At 46.0% G+C, this 18,055-nt stretch overlaps 2 protein-coding genes across 2 annotated transcripts in view; one reads left to right on the top strand and one right to left on the bottom strand.

Annotated features, from left to right (window-relative positions):
* The window catches only part of pcdh7a (protocadherin 7a), a 16,081-nt gene extending 8,739 nt beyond the window's left edge, over positions 1 to 7,342 (top strand). Inside the window, 2 exon segments of the mRNA XM_067250263.1 lie at positions 5,084 to 5,285; positions 6,822 to 7,342. Coding sequence (XP_067106364.1) covers positions 5,084 to 5,285; positions 6,822 to 7,342 — 723 coding nt within the window.
* Positions 7,343 to 16,209: 8,867 nt separating this feature from the next.
* On the bottom strand, positions 16,210 to 17,571 carry LOC136956695 (D(1) dopamine receptor). Its single transcript, XM_067250640.1, has one exon. It carries the CDS (start codon positions 17,569 to 17,571, stop codon positions 16,210 to 16,212), a length of 1,362 nt encoding a protein of 453 aa, XP_067106741.1.
* Between the last annotated feature and the right edge of the window lie 484 nt (positions 17,572 to 18,055).

The raw sequence follows: 18,055 nt of genomic DNA, 5'->3' as shown, positions 1-18,055 counted from the left end.
GGTCCTCGAGGGTAGGCAGATTGCAGCCAATCACCTTCTCAGCAGTGCGGATGATACTCTGCAGTCTGCTCTTGTACTTGGCAGTGGCAGCAGCGTACCAGATGGTGATGGAAGAGGTGAGGATGGACTCAATGATGGCTGTGTAGAAGTGCACCATCATTGTCTTTAGCAGGTTGAATTTCTTCAGCTGCCGTAGGAAGTACATCCTCTGTTGTGCTTTCTTGGTGAGGGAGCTGATGTTCAGTTCCCACTTGAGGTCCTGGGAGAGGATGGTGCCCAGGAAGCGGAAGGACTCCACAGTGTTGACTGGGGAGTCGCACAGGGTGATGGGGGGGTGAGTGGGGCTGTATTCTTCCCTGAAGTCCACAACCATCTCCACTGTCTTAAGAGCATTGAGCTCTAAGTTGTTCTGGCTGCACCAGGTCACCAGGTTGTCAGCTTCCCACCTGTAATCAGACTCGTCCCCGTCAGAGATGAGCCACAATGAGGGTGGTGTCAGTCCGCAAACTTCAGAAGTTTGACAGACGGATGACTGGAGGTGAAAGCTGTTGGTGTACAGGGAGAAGAGCAGAGGGGAAAGGACGCAGCCCTGAGGAGATCCGGTGCTGATGGACCGGGAGTCAGAGACTTGTGTTCCCAGCTTAACGCACTGCTTCCTGTCAGACAGGAAGTCTGTGATCCACCTGCAGGTGGAGTCGGGCACGGTTCAGCTGGGAGAGCTTGTCCTGAAGCAGGGTGGGGATGATGGTGTTGAAGGCAGAGCTGAAATCCACAAACAGGATCCTGGCGTAGGATGCTGGGGAGTCCAGGTGCTGTAGGGGTGAAGTGGAGGGCCATGTTAACGGCATCATCCACAGATCTGTTGGCTCTGTAGACAAACTGCAGTGGGTCCAGGAAAGGGTCGGTGATGGATTTGAGGTGTGCCAGCACAAGGCGCTCAAAAGACTTCATAACCACAGAGGTCAGGGCGACGGGTCTGTAGTCATTGAGTCCTGTTGGCCTTGGCTTTTTGGGCACAGGAATGATGGTGGAGGACTTGAGACAGGCTGGCACATGGCATGTCTCTAGGGAGGGAAATAGACAATAGAGTTAGACATAGACGGATGTGGGTGAACGGAGAAATGGAGAGAAAGAGGAAACGACCAGAGTGGAAGAGAAGCAGATGGAACAAGGTGAAGAGATTAAGGAGGGTTGAAAGAGAAGTGTAGCTATGATTATTTTTACTGCAGAGGTAGTCCTACTTCTACACACACACCCACTCTCCAGAATCATGAGCTTTTTCTGTCTGTTAATGGATGTATATCTCTGTGTGTGTGTGTGTGTGTGTGTGTGTGTACTGATCACTGACTGTCATGTCACAGATGCAGGATTCTGTCGAGGTTGCATCATATCACCTGAGCTGAGTCCGAACCTGTCTGCAGAGGTTGCTTAACATGCTCAACATTCCCCACATACCACAGTACTCCTCAACTCGTACACAACACAACTACACCTACACAAACATTGACCCCCACAGGGGACAGCTTCTATAGTAGGACAAACGAGACCAGCCCTAAGAGTTGAAGGAAGTCTGCTGTGTATTGGAAATCAGTTTGTGTGTCGGTTCGCTTGCTGTTGTCTGTGGTTTTGCGGTATGTTGTGGTGATACAGGAAGTGCTTTTGTAGTTCTTGTTGAGTTACAGGAAGTGAGTTTGCAGTAGTTGTTGACAGTAAGTGATACAGGGAGTGGTCTTAAGGTTATGTGGCTGAGGATTTTTCTTTTTTTAATATTTGAAGTCTTGTTTTATGCATAAGTCGCTTCTTGTCTGTTTGTTATGCAGACTGGTGTGGCTACAGATAAATATATGCATGTACACACACACAGACTGGCAAAAAATAATTACATGCTGACACACCCATGCACACGCACACACACTCACACACAAGCAGCATAAACACAAATAATCAAAGGGACACACTCACATAAATCCATTACACACACACACACACACACAAATACACCCTGTGAGAGTGTGTTGAATATGCAGACTCATGTAACAAGGAAAGATGGAGACTGTTAATTAACCAGCCCTCGTTAATTCTCTTTGAAGCGACAACGTGGAGGTTTACACACTAATTACCTTGATGCTTGGGCTGTCCTGCACACAAACACACCATCATACACACATATTCTTCATTAAAACCCACTCATAATGCACAGACTCAAATGTGTAGTCATATTGAACTTTACAGTTACACACACTGTTTAATAATGACACATAACTATAAGGACTGAATGGTGTTCCGCGTGATACACATATTCTGATCACGATGAAGAAATAATGTAATCTCTTCAAAATCTGTAATCCTGCACACACACACACACACACACACACAGTCTAGATGACTGTCTCTCGAGGCAGTGGTGAGTTGTAATGGTCCGTGGCAGATTAAAGTGAAGCTTTTTTATGTCGGCCGTCAAACTCAATTAATCTTCCATCAGGCATGCATTCATACAGTGGGATAGGAACTGGACCTTGGCCAAGTGTGTGTGTGTTACAGTCTGACACATACATAGTTATCGAGGCATTGTTTGGTTAAATGCCCCACTGCAACCAATCACCCTGACAAGGAAACAGACACAGAGTGAGAGGGTCCTTGGCGAAGTTAGTAAATGAGAATGAGCTAAAGAGACAAAGCAGATTGATTGAGAGACCAGACAAATAGAGTAAATGGGAGGGAGGGGGAGAGGAGAGAGAGAGAGAGAGAAGAGAGAGGAGAGAGAGAGAGAGAGAGAGAGAGAGAGAGAAGAGAGAGAGAGAGAGAGCGAGAGAGAGAGAGAGAGCGAGAGAGAGAGAGAAAGAAAGAGAGAGAGAGAGAGAGGAGAGAGAGAGAAAACAGAGAGAGGGAAGGAAGGAAAGTGCAGAGGAGTTATGGGTCAATAAAGCTGCTGGTGGGGGACGAGGACAGGGACTCATAACGAGGTCAAGGGCATCGATCACTACATCATCACACCGGCTGGCTGGGGGGGGGGGGGGTGGAACTATTGGGGAAAAACAAATGAACAAGAGGAGTTAGAAAGAAAAGGCAGAGATGGAGAGCGGAGGGAGAGAGAGGAGAGGAGAGAGAGAGAGAAGGGAAGAGAGAGGGGGGGCGTAGAGAGAGCGAAACAGAGGGTGAAAGAGGGGGAGAGAGACAGAGCGGGAGAGTGTGAGAGAGAGGGATAGAGGAAGAGAGAGAGAATGGGGGGGATTGAATACATTGAATGAGATGGAAGCACAGGTGAAGTGTGATGGAGAGTTGATGTCAGGGGGTCCGGGGCGCAGGCAGGAGGTGGGCTTAACCACAGGCCTCGTTGTGAGCGCCCACACGTCTGGGAGCCAATGAGGCCCTTTTCAAACGCTGCCTGCTCTCTCTCCCTGACTCTGTTCCTCTCCCTCCATCTCTCCCTCACTCTGTCTACCTCTCACTCCCCTCACGCTATTTTCTTTCCACGTCTCCTCCTTCCCCTCTCTCGTTCTCCCCTCCCTCCCTCTCTCTTCCCCTCTTTCATCTGAGAGCCGCATTCATGTCCCCCCTCCGCCTAATTAATTCCACTGCTCCTCTCCTTCCATCTCTTCCTACTCCTCCATCATGTTCATTAAGTACTGCTCCCTCTCTCTCTCTCCCTCTCTCACCATCTCTCCATCTCTCCATCTCTCCCCTCTCTCCCTCTCTCCCTCTCCTCCATCTCTCTCCCTCTCTCCCTCTCTCCCCTCTCTCCCTCTCTCACTCTCTCCATCTCTCCCTCTCTCCCTCTCTCCCTCTCTCCCTCTCTCCATCTCTCTGTCCTCAGAAAACAGAGTGATCCACTCCTGCCCCTCCCCCCCACACACAGATAATCTGGGGGGGGGGGGGGGTTCCCGTTCTAATCTATGTCTTCCGTTTCTTCCCTTGTGTCATCCTGGCGTGCCTGTGCCTGTTTGAAAGGCGGTCTCATTTGGAGGGTTGGTGTTCTGTGAGGAGATAAGTGAGGGAGTGTGGAGATACGAGGCTGTTTTGTGAAAAATCTGCTTCCTGGCACACATCGATCCCTCTGAGCTCTGATGCAGTCGTTCAGCTGTTGTGATACACTAATACACACACTATGTCTCACTCTGTCTGTCTTTAATTCTCTTTATTCCTCTGTTTGTCTCTCTCTGTCTCTGCCTCTCTTTTTGTCTGTCTCTCTCCTTCTCTCTCTCTTTCTCTCTGTCTCTCTCTCTCTATCTATTGCTCAGTGGAAGAATCGTTTTATGCTGTGAAGTGACAAATGTCTATCTAGACCCGGATGAGTCATGCTCTTCATATATAGACTATTATCTGACCAATTATGGATTAAAACCATAATCAAATGCTTAACTTGAGTTTGTGTGTTATCAGCTTCAGAAATGGGTTTCATTTTGACACAAGTCTAAGACGGACAAGTCAGGACCAGATAACTTGTGAGGATTGGCATTGTCCCTGTGCCCATTATGCTGTTGACAACTCACTCTGAAACAAGGTTTTCAACCAAGTAGCCAGTCAAGCAGACATGTTGATAGTGTCAGGTGGCTGAGCGGTGAGGGAGTCGGGCTAGTAATCCGAAGGTTGCCAGTTCGATTCCCGGTCATGCCAACTGACGTTGTGTCCTTGGGCAAGGCTGTTCACCCTACTTGCCTTGGGGGAATGTCCCTGTACTTACTGTAAGTCGCTCTGGATAAGAGCGTCTGCTAAATGACTAAATGTAGTGTCAATGACAGAATGGTTTGTGATGCATATTATACTGCAGTAGCTCTCCCTGCTGGTCACTATTGGCATTGATACAAATAAGAACTATACATGCTGTAGTTCATAGTTTAAATTGTTGAAGAAAATATATATTTGGTTTTGCTGATGCGGTCTGTCGTCAATGAGATATTGATTCTTGAGATCCGTGCTAAAGCAGCTCATATGTTAATCACCACTGATCAGATAATCCCATATTGTATCTTTATTATTACGTCCTCTCCATAATCTCAGATGAATAATCTCAGATGAATAATCCCAGAAATTCCATATTGATAATCTCACATCTACGACCGCTCCCCTCCCCTCATCTCCACAGGCGACCCTAAGGCGGGTGACTTTCTCAGTGGCCAGTCAGCCCCAGGATGGTGGTTGCTATGATAGCGGGTTGGAGGACTCCGAGACCCCGAGTAGTAAAGGATCTTCGGGGCCGCGGCTGGGGGCGCTTCCGCTACCGGAGGAGGGGTACGAACGCACCACACCAGAGGGTAGTGTGGGAGAGGAGGAGCATGTAGAGAATGGTGAGGATGGCGCCTGTACATACACACACACACACACAGTCACACACATTCACAAATACCCACACACATACATACACAGACACACACACAAAGATTTAAAAGATTTGACGAATGATTGACTTAATCCTCTTTATTTCTGGAAGGAACATAAGGCCTCTATACGCCTGTGTTTGGGATTATCAGTCTGTCTGGAGCAGGGTGTTGTTTCCTGGTAGATCTATCATCACAAACACAAGAGGACACGGGAAACTCTAACACACACACACACACACACACACAGACATGCAAGAATGTGCAGTATTCAGAGAATGTACACAGACTGCACACAAGCATTCACAAAGACACATATTTTACCCCCTCCCGACCACTACCACTTCCACTGCCACCAGCACACGCACACACACACTATACATTCACAACATCTAATTAGAAATCAGAGTGAAAAGAAAGTTTAACCAAATCCACAATCCTTGAGCTCTTCTTCCAGAGTGTAGGTGTGATGAGGGTATTCTAACCCCCCACCCTGAGTCCTTGACAGAGCCTCTGGTTTCTTTGTCTACCTGGATTATTTTATTATTCAGTTTTTCAAATGAAACATATTTCAGTGGACATAATTTCACATCTCTCTCTCTCTCTCTCTCTCTCTCTCTCTCTCTCTCTCTCTCTCTCTCTCTCTCTCTCTCTCTGTATGTTTCTACTTTCAAGGACAGAGGCAGAAACTGATTATTTTTCCCTCACTGCTCCATGCTTTGTTTGTGGCAGAGCCAGTGTTGGCCTGTCTCTGTCAAGGTCTTGTTGTCCTTGGTGGCTGTGCTGTCTATCACACTGTTCCGCTCCACAGAGCCAAGCCTGTCATCACCAAACAAGCTACAGCTCCTCTGCTGCTGTCTGCAGTTCACAGTTTCTATAAAGCAACCCATTTTTTTTATTTTTGCGGGGGTAAATCTTTTCTTTTAGTTCCTCTCACACATCTCACACATGCAGTCCAAGCACACACACACACACATGCAGGCACACATGCAGTCAAACACACACACACACACACACATGCAGGCACACATGCAGTCCAAGCACACACACATGGAGGCACACATGCAGTACAAGTACACACACACACACACACACACACACATGGAGGTACACCTACAAGCACTCACCCATAAACATCCTTCATTTATCATCCTTGTAGTCTCCTACACCCTTGTGACACGGGTGTTTTGGATGCAAATGCTTTTTTTGCATAAAGCATCAGAGCTGTAACTTCTTCTATGGTGTCATCATTGGCCCCTGACCAAAACCTGTGGGGACGGGCTTAACCCAAACCATTGTCTCGAACTCCTCTAGAACGCGTGTTTAAAGTCCGTCTGTGTTCATAGGTTCTGATGGTTTGACCTGTCTGTCAGACGGATAACATCATTAGGTGTCAAATTGACTTCTCACCTTTAAATCTGTCGCCCCTGGCAACAGTGCTCTGGAACAGTCTGGGTTTTAGAGAGCAGGAGTTCAGTGTGGTCTCATGTGGTCTCTCTCCCCCAGATGCCAGGCAGCTGCCCGATGTGACCCTGACAGGCCAGTGCACCAGGGAGTGTGATGAATTTGGACACTCGGACACCTGCTGGATGCCAATCGGCCCATCGCCACGGACACGCCCTCGCCACGGCAGCGACCCCCCGCACCTCTCCACTTTCGCTTCGGGCGACCGAAACAACAATCACCATGGCGACGAGGAAGACAGCGACAGTGACAGCGCGGGCAGTTCGGAGCCGGGCGTTGTGGGAGGAGCCAGGTTAGCGCTGGCCAATGGGGATCCTCTGGGCAGCCTGGGCGGCGGAGACAGGAACCGCAACGTGGGTGATCACAACCGTAACCTCCTCAACCGCAAAATGACCTCGGCGTCCTACGACACGTTCAGCTCCGCCGGGTTTGGGAGGAGCCACGCTCAGGAGGAGGGTGGCGAGGGGGTGAACCCTCCAGAGGTCATACCGCTGACACGCACGGGAGGAGAGTATAAGACCACGTCCTGCCTCACGCTGTCTCGCAGAGAAGTTTACCTGTGAGGGACGGCAAAGTGCCCCCCCCCCCGCTCACCCCCCCCCCCCCCCCCCCCCCGTTTCACCACCACTTCCTCCTCCCCTTCCATCACACCCATTTCTAGAAAGGAATGGATCAATCCATGTTTTGTTCAGACTCCAGCAGCAGAGATGACAAAAGAAAAGCAAGGAAAATCCACATTAAAAAAGAGAAGATGTCGACTGTGGGAGAAAGAATGTTGTTGATTCCTTGCCAAAAAAGAAGAAGAAGAAAATTGTTTCGGGGTCATGCTGCCTGATATTTATATACAGCTAAAGCGACTGATGTATCAAGACTTCAGCAGAGTCGGTCCCTGCTCTGATGAGGGGCTATTTCTTATCTCAAGACCTTTTCTATTATTTACAGAAGTGACTGGTCTGGAATCAGTTGTGTCTTCTCTGAACTTTCACCTCCAGCAAAGGAGGACCAACACAAATCTGACCTTAGATCAGTCTGAACACACATTACCCCAACACGCTTTTATACTTGTAACCCTCGTCAGGGATTTAGGATACAACAAGATTCTAACCTATCAAGAAGGATCTTGGTCTTCGACTACCAAAAAACCTGCTTCCTCTGCAACACCCAGACCGATAGAGTAATTAATACTGAATCAAAAATCAGGTATTTTTCACATCGGAAAACAATTGGGATTAGTTTTTTTATTGATTTGGACAGGTGTCAGCAGTCGGAGTTCGGAATACAAGGTTTATAGTATTAGTGCCACAGTGTACCAGTGCTGAAACACAATGCTCTATGCCTTCTCACCCCGAGACCATAGCCGCGGGAACATATTTTACCAGGGGGGTGCTGGGGAGGGCTTAATGTTGCGGGGCGGTGCCGCGGTGGTGGATTTTCAAGTCATATCATTTTAAATTCTCGTGCTGTCAGCAGGGGCTGCTGCAGCACCCTCAGCACCCTTCGTCCCCGTGGCCAAGCCCAAGACTGTATATATTTATGTATCTATCTAACTATCTATCTAACTATCTAACTATCTATCCAGTTCTCTACCTATTCCAGAGGCAGGCAGTCTTATGGCTCTGTAGCTGTCGCTGTCCATCATCATTTTGCAGAGTTCATTCACCTGTTTCAGTGGATGTTCATGCACTTTAGAAAACATAGACCCTCTAAAGCCCACACAAACACACACACACATCAACACACACACACACACACAGGCCCACGCACACAAACCTAAACACACATGAACTTTTTTTACAAAGAGCAAACAAACAAATGCAGGTCTACCCACTCTGAAATACAAAAGTAGCCTGCGTTCTCATTCATTGCTTAAACAAGACTCATGCAGTTATTGTAGATGTAGCATTTCGCCTGCTTCCATCCTATCTTCCCTGGCCGGTATTAGAGGACACATTTTTCCTGTTCTCATAGTCATGTCTGTGAACAATGGGGTGGGGAGAGGGGGGGGGGGGTCTACACTCTAGAGGGAACTTGAGGTAAAATCTATGTAATGATGCACATTGTCACGGAGTATAAAATATTCCTCCTACTAATGTAAGTATAAGTCTCTTAGAAAAACCAAATTTCTGTAAGAAAGGACTCTTTCTCTGCATGAGCAAAAACCTAAATGCTGTTTTTTATTTGTGTGTGTGTGTGTGGGAGGGGGGGGGGGGTGAAGGCTTGGTTAGGGCCGAGAGGCGGGGATCAGGGTCACGATAGTGTGACATGGACTAGCACTCTTTTAACTGCTTGAATGGTAGAAAGAAGATGAGAGAAGAAGACAACAGGTTTGGGTTCATGGAGTCAGAAGGCCTTCAAGAACACCCTGTCGGTGGGGGCAGGCTGGAAAAGGAGTTGAAGATGAGTTCCTGTCTATCTGGAGATTACAGCTTTTACCGTGACACTCTCCAACACTCAGGTCAAAGGTGTCCTGACATCAGCCCCGTCCTGCTGAGGTTCTGGTATGTTCCCCCACACAATCACACACATGCAGACTGTTGCCCCTCCTCTCTCCTAACTTGTGAAAGGTTAGGCAGCCCTGTGATCCTTAACCTTTGACCCCTGACCTTTGATCCCTGAAAAAGACAGTCGTTCCTGGTTCCTGAGCGTATGGAACGCGTGGAGGCGTCATACGAGGTCTGTGTTCAGCCGTTCTGCGGAGAGAGACTTGGTTTTGGTTCTCTGCAGGGCTGATTCTCCACACTGCTGTTTTAATGCAGGTCTGACCTGACCACTCTCACACCCTGAAACAAACATACAGGAAACTGTGTACATGGATACCAGTGTGGGTGAGGGAGAGTTTTTTTTTGAATACTGCACGTTTAATGAGAATACGCTTCACTTTAGCGCATAACAGGAGAAGAAGGGATGGATTGAACGTATGACGTCAGACAGACCAACATCCTCCAGACTTTTTGTAATGAAAAAACCAAGGGGCTTTAAGTCTCAACTGTTTCACTTCCTGTTTATTACTTTCAACTTCTTGTTCTGGTCAAGCATAATAGCCGTGTAAAGTTAACCCATCACTGTAGAGCAGAGATCCCAGAATGATAACTAAAGCATGCTTAAGGTCTTCAAATCTGCACTTGAAAAAAAGAAAGAAAAAAAAAGTTTTTTTATTGTTTCACTCAATTCTCCTTAGTTTCTATAGGGCATCAGTATTTTTGCTGCTCTCCTATCCTGTAATTGATTAACTAATTGCATTTGCTATGATGAGAAGTGTCAAGTGGGGGAGTTGTTGCCGAATGAGTTTGGTATGAAGATGACGCGTGTATAAATTTGACTTTGACATTAAAAAAACTCCTGTGAAATTATTGGTGTGGCGAGTCATTACTGAGTCCTTTATTTGGAAAGCTCTAAGAGGGAAAATAATTTGACTTATTCTAAAAGGCAATTTACGAGACACGTTCAATCTTTCAACCGTGTAGGGGTTGAAAATGATCCTCCCATTCAAAGAGTATCCGTTTGTGCCCAAACCAGTGGTTTGGACCAATTTGTGTCCAGAATTACTGGCAGCTATGACCGTTGTTGAATTTAGCCTGTGGTAGGCGGAGATAGACAGATGGTTCATCCAATCACCTGTGTAAAAAAAGAATAGCAGTGCCTTTTTTACATCTTCATGAAAGCTGTCTTATGGTCATTTTTAATCTGGCAGTTATGTAAAATCACACAACAAAACTACAAAGATACACACACAATGATACATTGAGATTATGTGTGTTGCTGATTTTATGACACAGGGACTATACAGGTGCTGCAGATGACAATACAGTTCTCTCTTTGTGGAAACCATGAGTGCACGTCGTTATAAAAACGAGTGGTGTCCACTGATTAGATGCAGTCTTTACACTTTGAAGAGGGAAAACCCAGATATTCACAAGGTTTAGTGATGAATAATTACGGTTGTTTCTTCATGCAATATAGTTTGGGGGTCCAAACTTAAATTAAGATGCTTTACTTTTGGCGAGTCATTTTTACCCTTAGGGCGAGAGGCACTCAGGCTGTATCTTACCTACACAGGTACATCCAACCTGTCGATGTAGCACCACTGCCATCTTGTGGCAAAGGTTAAGAATTACACATTTATTATACTCGGGGAAGAGGCAACACGAGCTCACAATCCACGGTATCACTATTACTCGATTTCGTATTTATTACCAATGACCAACAGGGGCGACAGTAACCACATTATCATGCTTCTGTTTACTAACTTTTGCATTTATTTAAACTGGAACGTTTCTAAAAATAGAAAGGATAAATATAGAGAGTCAGAGTTCTCTTCAAGTTATCTTTTTCGGTGTTTCTTCAACCATATACTTCAATGACATCAACAAGCAAGTGTTACCAAACATACAGAGCAACCGGACAATTATTCTATACTATATATGATGTGACCCTGTTAACTCAATGTACAGTACAGACATAACAGGGACAGTTCACCCCGAAATCCCAAACCCCCGTATTTTTCCTATTACCTGTAGTGCTATTTATCCTTGTTTGGGTGTGAGTTGCCAAGTTTGTCAGCAGTGGATGTGGTACTTTGTTTGACCACTGGGCGACAGGAATAGACCACACACTGGGGGCGTACCTCAAGAACGCGACTGCTTGCATAACATTTGTCCTGACCTGTGGATGTTGAAAATACAAAATGTGTATACTATGGCACCAAAGCTAATACTTTAACTTCTAACAACCTGGCAAAGAACACTCACTCGTGCATGTAATGTACCGTTTATGCCACCAGGTGACAGCAATAGACTTCCTTTTGATATCCGGACTTTTTATTTTATTTTAAATTATGCTCCCATTCCATAAGCTAAATTGGTTCCAGCACTTAAAAAATACAAAAGCTTCCCGAGAAATATAAATATTGCAACCTTATTGACGTTGCTTTCACCCTACTCTCGCTCTCTCTCATTCAACCCCCAACTCTGTCTGTCTCTTTCAACCCCTGCTCTTCTCTCTCACACGCAAAGCCTCTCTCTTTCACTCTCATCCCTTCTGCCTCATCTCTCTCTCCCCTACTGTCTCCCTCTCTCTGTCATTACCACTGAGTGAGATGACGTGTTTATTTTTAGCAGTGCCACAGTTTGATGAGGTAGCAGGTGGACAGAGACAAATATTTCAGCAGTTTCCACTAGCACTGTGTGCATGAGAAGTGACAGCCATGATGCGCCAACAGGCACTGGAATCCCTGCTGTCTCTACAGACAATATTCATTCAGACTCATCATTGATTCCTTCCCTGTCATTGAATCTAACCAGCAGCTGTGTGGACTGTTGGTGGTTTGATCCCATTTGCCCCATCTGCTGGATTTTATGAAATTACTTAAAATAACAATAAATACAATGGTTCTTTCAATCTTATTTACGTTTTAAATGTAGTCAATATGTCTGATGGACAGAAAGCCTTCATTCATATCTAAGTGGGTTAGGGCATGTGCCCGCAACATGCACAGTTTTGATCACCGTGTGGGTTGAAAACCAATGTATCGCAAAATGACTCACCGTTTTTTGCTTCTTTAGCTTATGGTCTAAAAGGTAAAAATATGATATTTGTGGGAATGACCGAATGGCTTTTATGTGGTTCCTATTTGTAAAGAAGTACCTTGTTTAAAGCAGTCAGCTGTGTGCCTGCAGCTGGGACTCGTGATCAGGGCCAGGCGTCAGCAGCCTGACAGGAGAAGGCTTAAGCCCCTCTATGCAGCTTGTTGGGTTAGAGGACAACATGTACAATTTGTTTTAATCACTGTAGAGTGTTTGGATCTTGGGTCATGCAGCGTTGTATGTCATCAGCAGAATAGTTAACTGGACGGAGCAAGTATTACAAATGTTTTCTTTTAGCGCAGTGGGTAAGAGGTCTTGTGGGTATGTCCACGTTTACCAGATGTGTGATCCTCATGTTTTGTGCTTAGGGCAGGAAGAAAGCTGTCAGGACTGTATTTGACGTAAAACACAATAATTATATTATATATATATATATTATAAATAACTATTTATTCTGTTTGCTTTTCTGTGTACCGGCTGTTGTTTTCTCTGTGTTTACCTCCATGATTTAGAGAGACTTTGCAGCCGACCATTTCTGTGTCTTAGATCTATTCACTATTCTCGAGTGCTATGTGATGGGATTATTTCATACGTGCCATAAATTCGAGAGGAAGTAGATGTTTAACCATATACTACCTCATTGTATTCTGTTGGAAGGGTTTCACAGATTTGAGTGAAGGACATCACTTGTGCAGAGTGGTTCCTAAGATAAGGAACAGTTGACCAACAGATGTCATCTTTTGACCTTAGTGGAGACTGTGGAGACATGTTTCATCCAAGGTGAAACTGGTCACCTGAAGTCAGTGATTAGTTGTCTGTGGTCATTGCTTGAAGGTGTGTCCAGTGAGGAGTTGCTTGACTAATTCCAGGGCACTAGAAGCTGAACACGGGTTTGTTTATCAGAACCTGCAAGATGCTGTTTGGGCGTGTGCTGCTTCTGATCAATCTGATTCATGGCCAGATGGTTATACCAGATGGGAGTCAGGTGGCTGAACGGTTAGGGAATCGGGCTAGTAATCAGAAGGTTGCCGGTTCGATTCCTGGCCATGCTCAAATGACGTTGTGTCCTTGGGCAAGGCACTTCACCCTACTTGTCTCCGGGGAATGTCCCTGTACTTACTGTAAGTCACTCTGGATAAAAGCGTCTGCTAAATGACTAAATGTAAATGTGTGTATTGTTTGTGTGTTAAAGATGGTTGTTTCTGTGGCCGTTGTTCGTTAGTAAATACTTAAAGATATAGACCCAGTTTTGTATGCATTGATCCTTCAGGATTTCTACCACAGCTATTGCTTGTCTCTCCCCTCAGCCTGACTTACTAAATGCGTTTACACTCTAGAACTTTGACTAAAGTCAGATTGTTAGTAGAGACAGATCTTTTGTTCCACAAAGTCAATGCATTGTCTTCTGGTATTTTTGGCACACACTTGGCAAAACACTAAACACAGTGTATACATATAAAGATGTCTCATCTTTATATGAGACATCACAGTCAAAACTAACAGCTCATGTTTAGTTCAGTCAAAGCACTCACGTACTGATTGGACCATTTATTAATTACCAAAGACATGGAAATATGTTTGATTTTGGTGGAGTGGATTTATGTAAGGGAACCACTCCCTGCCTCTAAACATTATATTTAGTCATTTAGCAGACGCTCTTATCCAGAGCGACTTACAGTAAGTACAGGGACATTCTCCCCGAGGCAAGTAGGGTGAAGTGCCTTGCCCAAGGACACAACGTCATTTGGCACAGCCGGAAATCGAACTGGCAACCTTCAGATTACTAGCCCGCTTTCCTAACCGCTCAGCCACCTGACTCCCACCTGAAACATTAGCGAGCAACATACACTATGAGGCAGGGAACAGAGTAAAGTGTCCCTGATTGGACAGTAAAATACAGATAACACGGGGGAGATCATGTAAAAAATCAACCCAATTTTGTCATCAATATTATCTACTTTTTAATCAATGTCATCAGCGTGAAAACTGTACATTAGTCAACCTTTGGTCTGTGAACAAACTGACTGCAGTTTCCACATCATCCACTGGAAGATATTACTGTACTCATCCAGAAGAAATAACATTCTACTTGAAAGTTCTCTATTGTCTAACTTGATCACTGTACAACATAAGATGCGAGGACACATACGTATTACGAAGAGATACTCTTCTTTATTTGGCTTTTCAATCACAATACCATAGCAACAAACAATCTGTGATTAGGAGTTTATGTCAGGAATTTTCCCACTTGTGTGTCTGATGCATGGACTTTACTGTTTCAGGGCAGGTGGTTATGGCTTTGCCGTGAAGAAAAAATATGCATGTTCTCATAATCTGGTCAACTTCATTGACTTTAACATTAAGAAATGTACCCTTTGGTTAAACTCGGAAAAATAATGAAAAAATAACTGGAGCTTTGTAAAGGAGACAGCTTCCTGACAGAACGTCAGTTCCTGCTTGTCTCCCTGGCGATGAGGTAGAAAAGCACTGTGTTGTTGACTCTGTTTTGCAAATCTCATGACGTATAGACACAACAGCAGGTGTGGGAAAGACACAGTCTTATCCAGTTTCCATCACGTGTGAAGGGGACTGAGCAAGGTCACACACCAGAGCCAGACAGGAGCTGTTGACGGGCCTGACCCCCAGAGGAAACCTGGCTAGCAAGCTGTCTGTACAGCTTGAGATGTGCTCACTCCTAGATCACTCCTGGGAGAATGCCTCGAAAGATCTCTTAAGAGGTGGAAAATGGCCCACTGGCCTGGTTGTAGTTGCATGTATTACCGGCATGTAATTACGCTGCAAACATTCTAAGTCATTAGTAATCTGCAAAACAGTTCCAGTGTACTTCAGATGTGGTTTTTCCCAGCCAACATAATGTCTCATTCAAGCTATTTGCCTTGGTTCATTTATTTTTCCTACTTGTAATCTCTTGCTCTCTCTCTCTCTCTCTCTCTCTCTCTCTCTCTCTCTCTCTCTCTCTCTCTCTCTCTCTCTCTCTCTGTCCTCTCTCGTGTTGGCACTGCAGTACCTATTGGCCTGAATAAATGAAACATTTGTAGAACACAAAGCCTTCCCTCTTTCTCTCCCTTTCTCTCTCACTCACCCTTTCTGTTCCATTAATCAGCATCAAGACTTCCCCACAATGAAGTCTTGTGAACACGGGTGCGTGATAATAAAGGTTTTCAGCCAACGCTAAAGTCTCCCCTCCCTCACGCTCACACGGGTTTTAAAACATGCATTCAAGCGGGGCTGCAGAAATGCATGCTGTGCACGGTACTGCTGTGTATCGGTGGTACTTCATGCTCTCTGCCCGGTGATTGTAAATGCATTAGGCCCATGTGATCGAGACTCAGAGAGCATGCTGTCTTGCATACTCGCTCGCTCCAGTCCCCCATGAGCGTGAAAACCAGGTCGAGCGATCCGGGGTCATAAAAAAGCAAGCAAATTATTAATGGCTGCGAGGACTTGCATGGGAGAGGGAGGAGAGGAGGGGGATGGACGGGGAACTCTCACTCATGCGCGGGCCAGCAACCATTGGAAAAGATGGACATGTGGGAGTTTAATCCTAGACATTCCGAGAACAATTTAGGTCCATTTCCCCTAACACAATAAAGACTATGACTAGCTAGATGACCTTGTTTCCTAAAAGTCTGGATTTAAAAATACAACAACAAACCCGCACAGCTCAGAGTAAATCTTTTCCGTCGTATATATTTAAGGAATGTTGATCTTTATAGCAATAAAGCCAACCTAGAAAGTTCTTCACTGTGGTTGGACAAAATACAGATAAGAGGCAGATTTCCTGAGTTGGTAGTTGATGTGTCGGGGTCGTTTGGTCTCTCTATCGATCACTCAGTCTCGCAATGCTCAGTGCTGCACATCTGCAAGGCCACCGTTCCTGGGTCAAACTGCGGCAAGGTCATAATCATGGTGACCCCACTGTCCTGACTGCCCCTGACTCTGGTGGAGCTGACGTCACACGCAACCCCTGTCTTGGGGTGGTTTGGCGAGCTTTCGTGCTTGTGGAACCCGGCCTCTCTGCTGCCTCCGGTCTCTGCAGGGGTGCTCATGCCACCCGGGTAGTCTTGACGACAGTTCAACAAGCGCAGGAAAGCCTCCCTGAATTCCGTGTTGAAAGCATATATGACGGGGTTCAGGGAGGAGTTGCTCCAGCCGAACCACACAAACACGTCAAAAGTGGTGTCGCTGACACAGTACGGTCCCTTAGCGCCATTGGGGGACTCCGGACCGGAGCAGAAGGGGGCGGCGCAGTTCAGGAAGAAGAAGGGGAACCAGCAGAAGACAAAGACGCCCATGATGATGCTGAGCGTTTTGAGGACTTTGGTCTCCTTCCTGATGGACACCCTGAGTGCGCGGTGGGGATTGGAGTACTGATGACGGAGATGTTCATGGCGATCCGGCCCGTCAGGATGCCCCCGGCGCGAGGTGCACAGCAGCTGAGATGTGTAAACATGAGAGTTGAAATGGCAACTCTGGGCATGCTCAGCTGCACGCTCCAGAGAGCAAATCCTCTGGATCTGAACCTGGGCTATCTGGTAGATGCGTGTGTATGTGATCACCATGATGGCCACTGGGATGTAGAAACTTATGAGTGAGGAAGAGATGGCATATGTGCGGCTCAGGCTAAAGTCACAGTCCCTGAGAACGTTTCTTACCGTTTGGTTATGTGTGAAGTTGAAACCTACTGCAAGCTCGCTAATCTCTGCCCGATGCCAGTTCAGCTGTACAGGGATGAATGAGATGGCGACTGAAACAGTCCACGTTACACCGATCATAACGGATGCCACCTTTCTGCTCATTTTTCTCTGATAATGGAATGGACTTGAGATGGCCCAGTAACGGTCCACGCTTATGACGCACAGGTTTAATATGGAAGCAGTTGAGCACATGATGTCGCAGGCCACCCAAGTGTCACAGAACGCGCCAAAGGGCCAAAAGCCGGCCACCTCCATTATTGCCTTCCACGGCATCACGAGCACGGCCACCAGGAGGTCAGACAGGGCAAGAGAAACGATGAAAATATTTGTCACTTTAGTTCGCAGATGGTGGTAGCGAATAACTGCGGCACAGACCATCACATTCCCGATTAAAGTCCACAAAATAAGCAGAGAGAGGATGCATCCTATTATCACTTGAGCTGCCAGTCGGTTGCCTGGCTCGCCGTTTTCCAAGCCGCTCACGTTATACATTGTCCACTCCTCGGTTCAACAGAGAGTCACACATGATTAAAAACGTGACAATTTCGTGAAGTTAAAATTGTTTCCGGTCTTACTTTCTTATGCGCAAAGTTGTATCCTTGTCATGGTGTCTCTCAAATCGGCAGGCACAATTCGGTGTACTCCTCTGCTTAAACTTGAGAAAATACCTTGAATTTTGGCGCAACTGACCTATCGGATACCACGTGCACACCTGCTTGGTCTTAGTGTCACTGAGCAGCTCTCTGTATTGTAGCCAACAAAAAGTTTGAGTCTTGTACGTAGAGCTGTCCGATAAGGAATGTTGACGAATATGCATCCTGAATCATGCGAAGTACGTAGCCTACATTTTCTCTTTAAAATGGCCAATTTAAATTAATCCGTATCAACTAGACGAAACTAGGACAGTTTCAAATTAATGTAATGGTAAATCATATTTTCAAACTGACAAAAAATAAGCTACGTAAGAATTCTAAAA

Source organism: Osmerus mordax, chromosome 14 (assembly GCF_038355195.1).
Source record: "Osmerus mordax isolate fOsmMor3 chromosome 14, fOsmMor3.pri, whole genome shotgun sequence".
NCBI classification, from domain to species: domain Eukaryota; kingdom Metazoa; phylum Chordata; class Actinopteri; order Osmeriformes; family Osmeridae; genus Osmerus; species Osmerus mordax.
This window is presented reverse-complemented; position numbering and strand designations above follow the sequence as displayed.

Excerpts from the sequence above, each read along its gene's own strand:
- LOC136956695 (XM_067250640.1), bottom strand. The coding sequence starts at position 17,571 with ATGTATAACGTGAGCGGCTTGGAAAACGGCGAGCCAGGCAACCGACTG.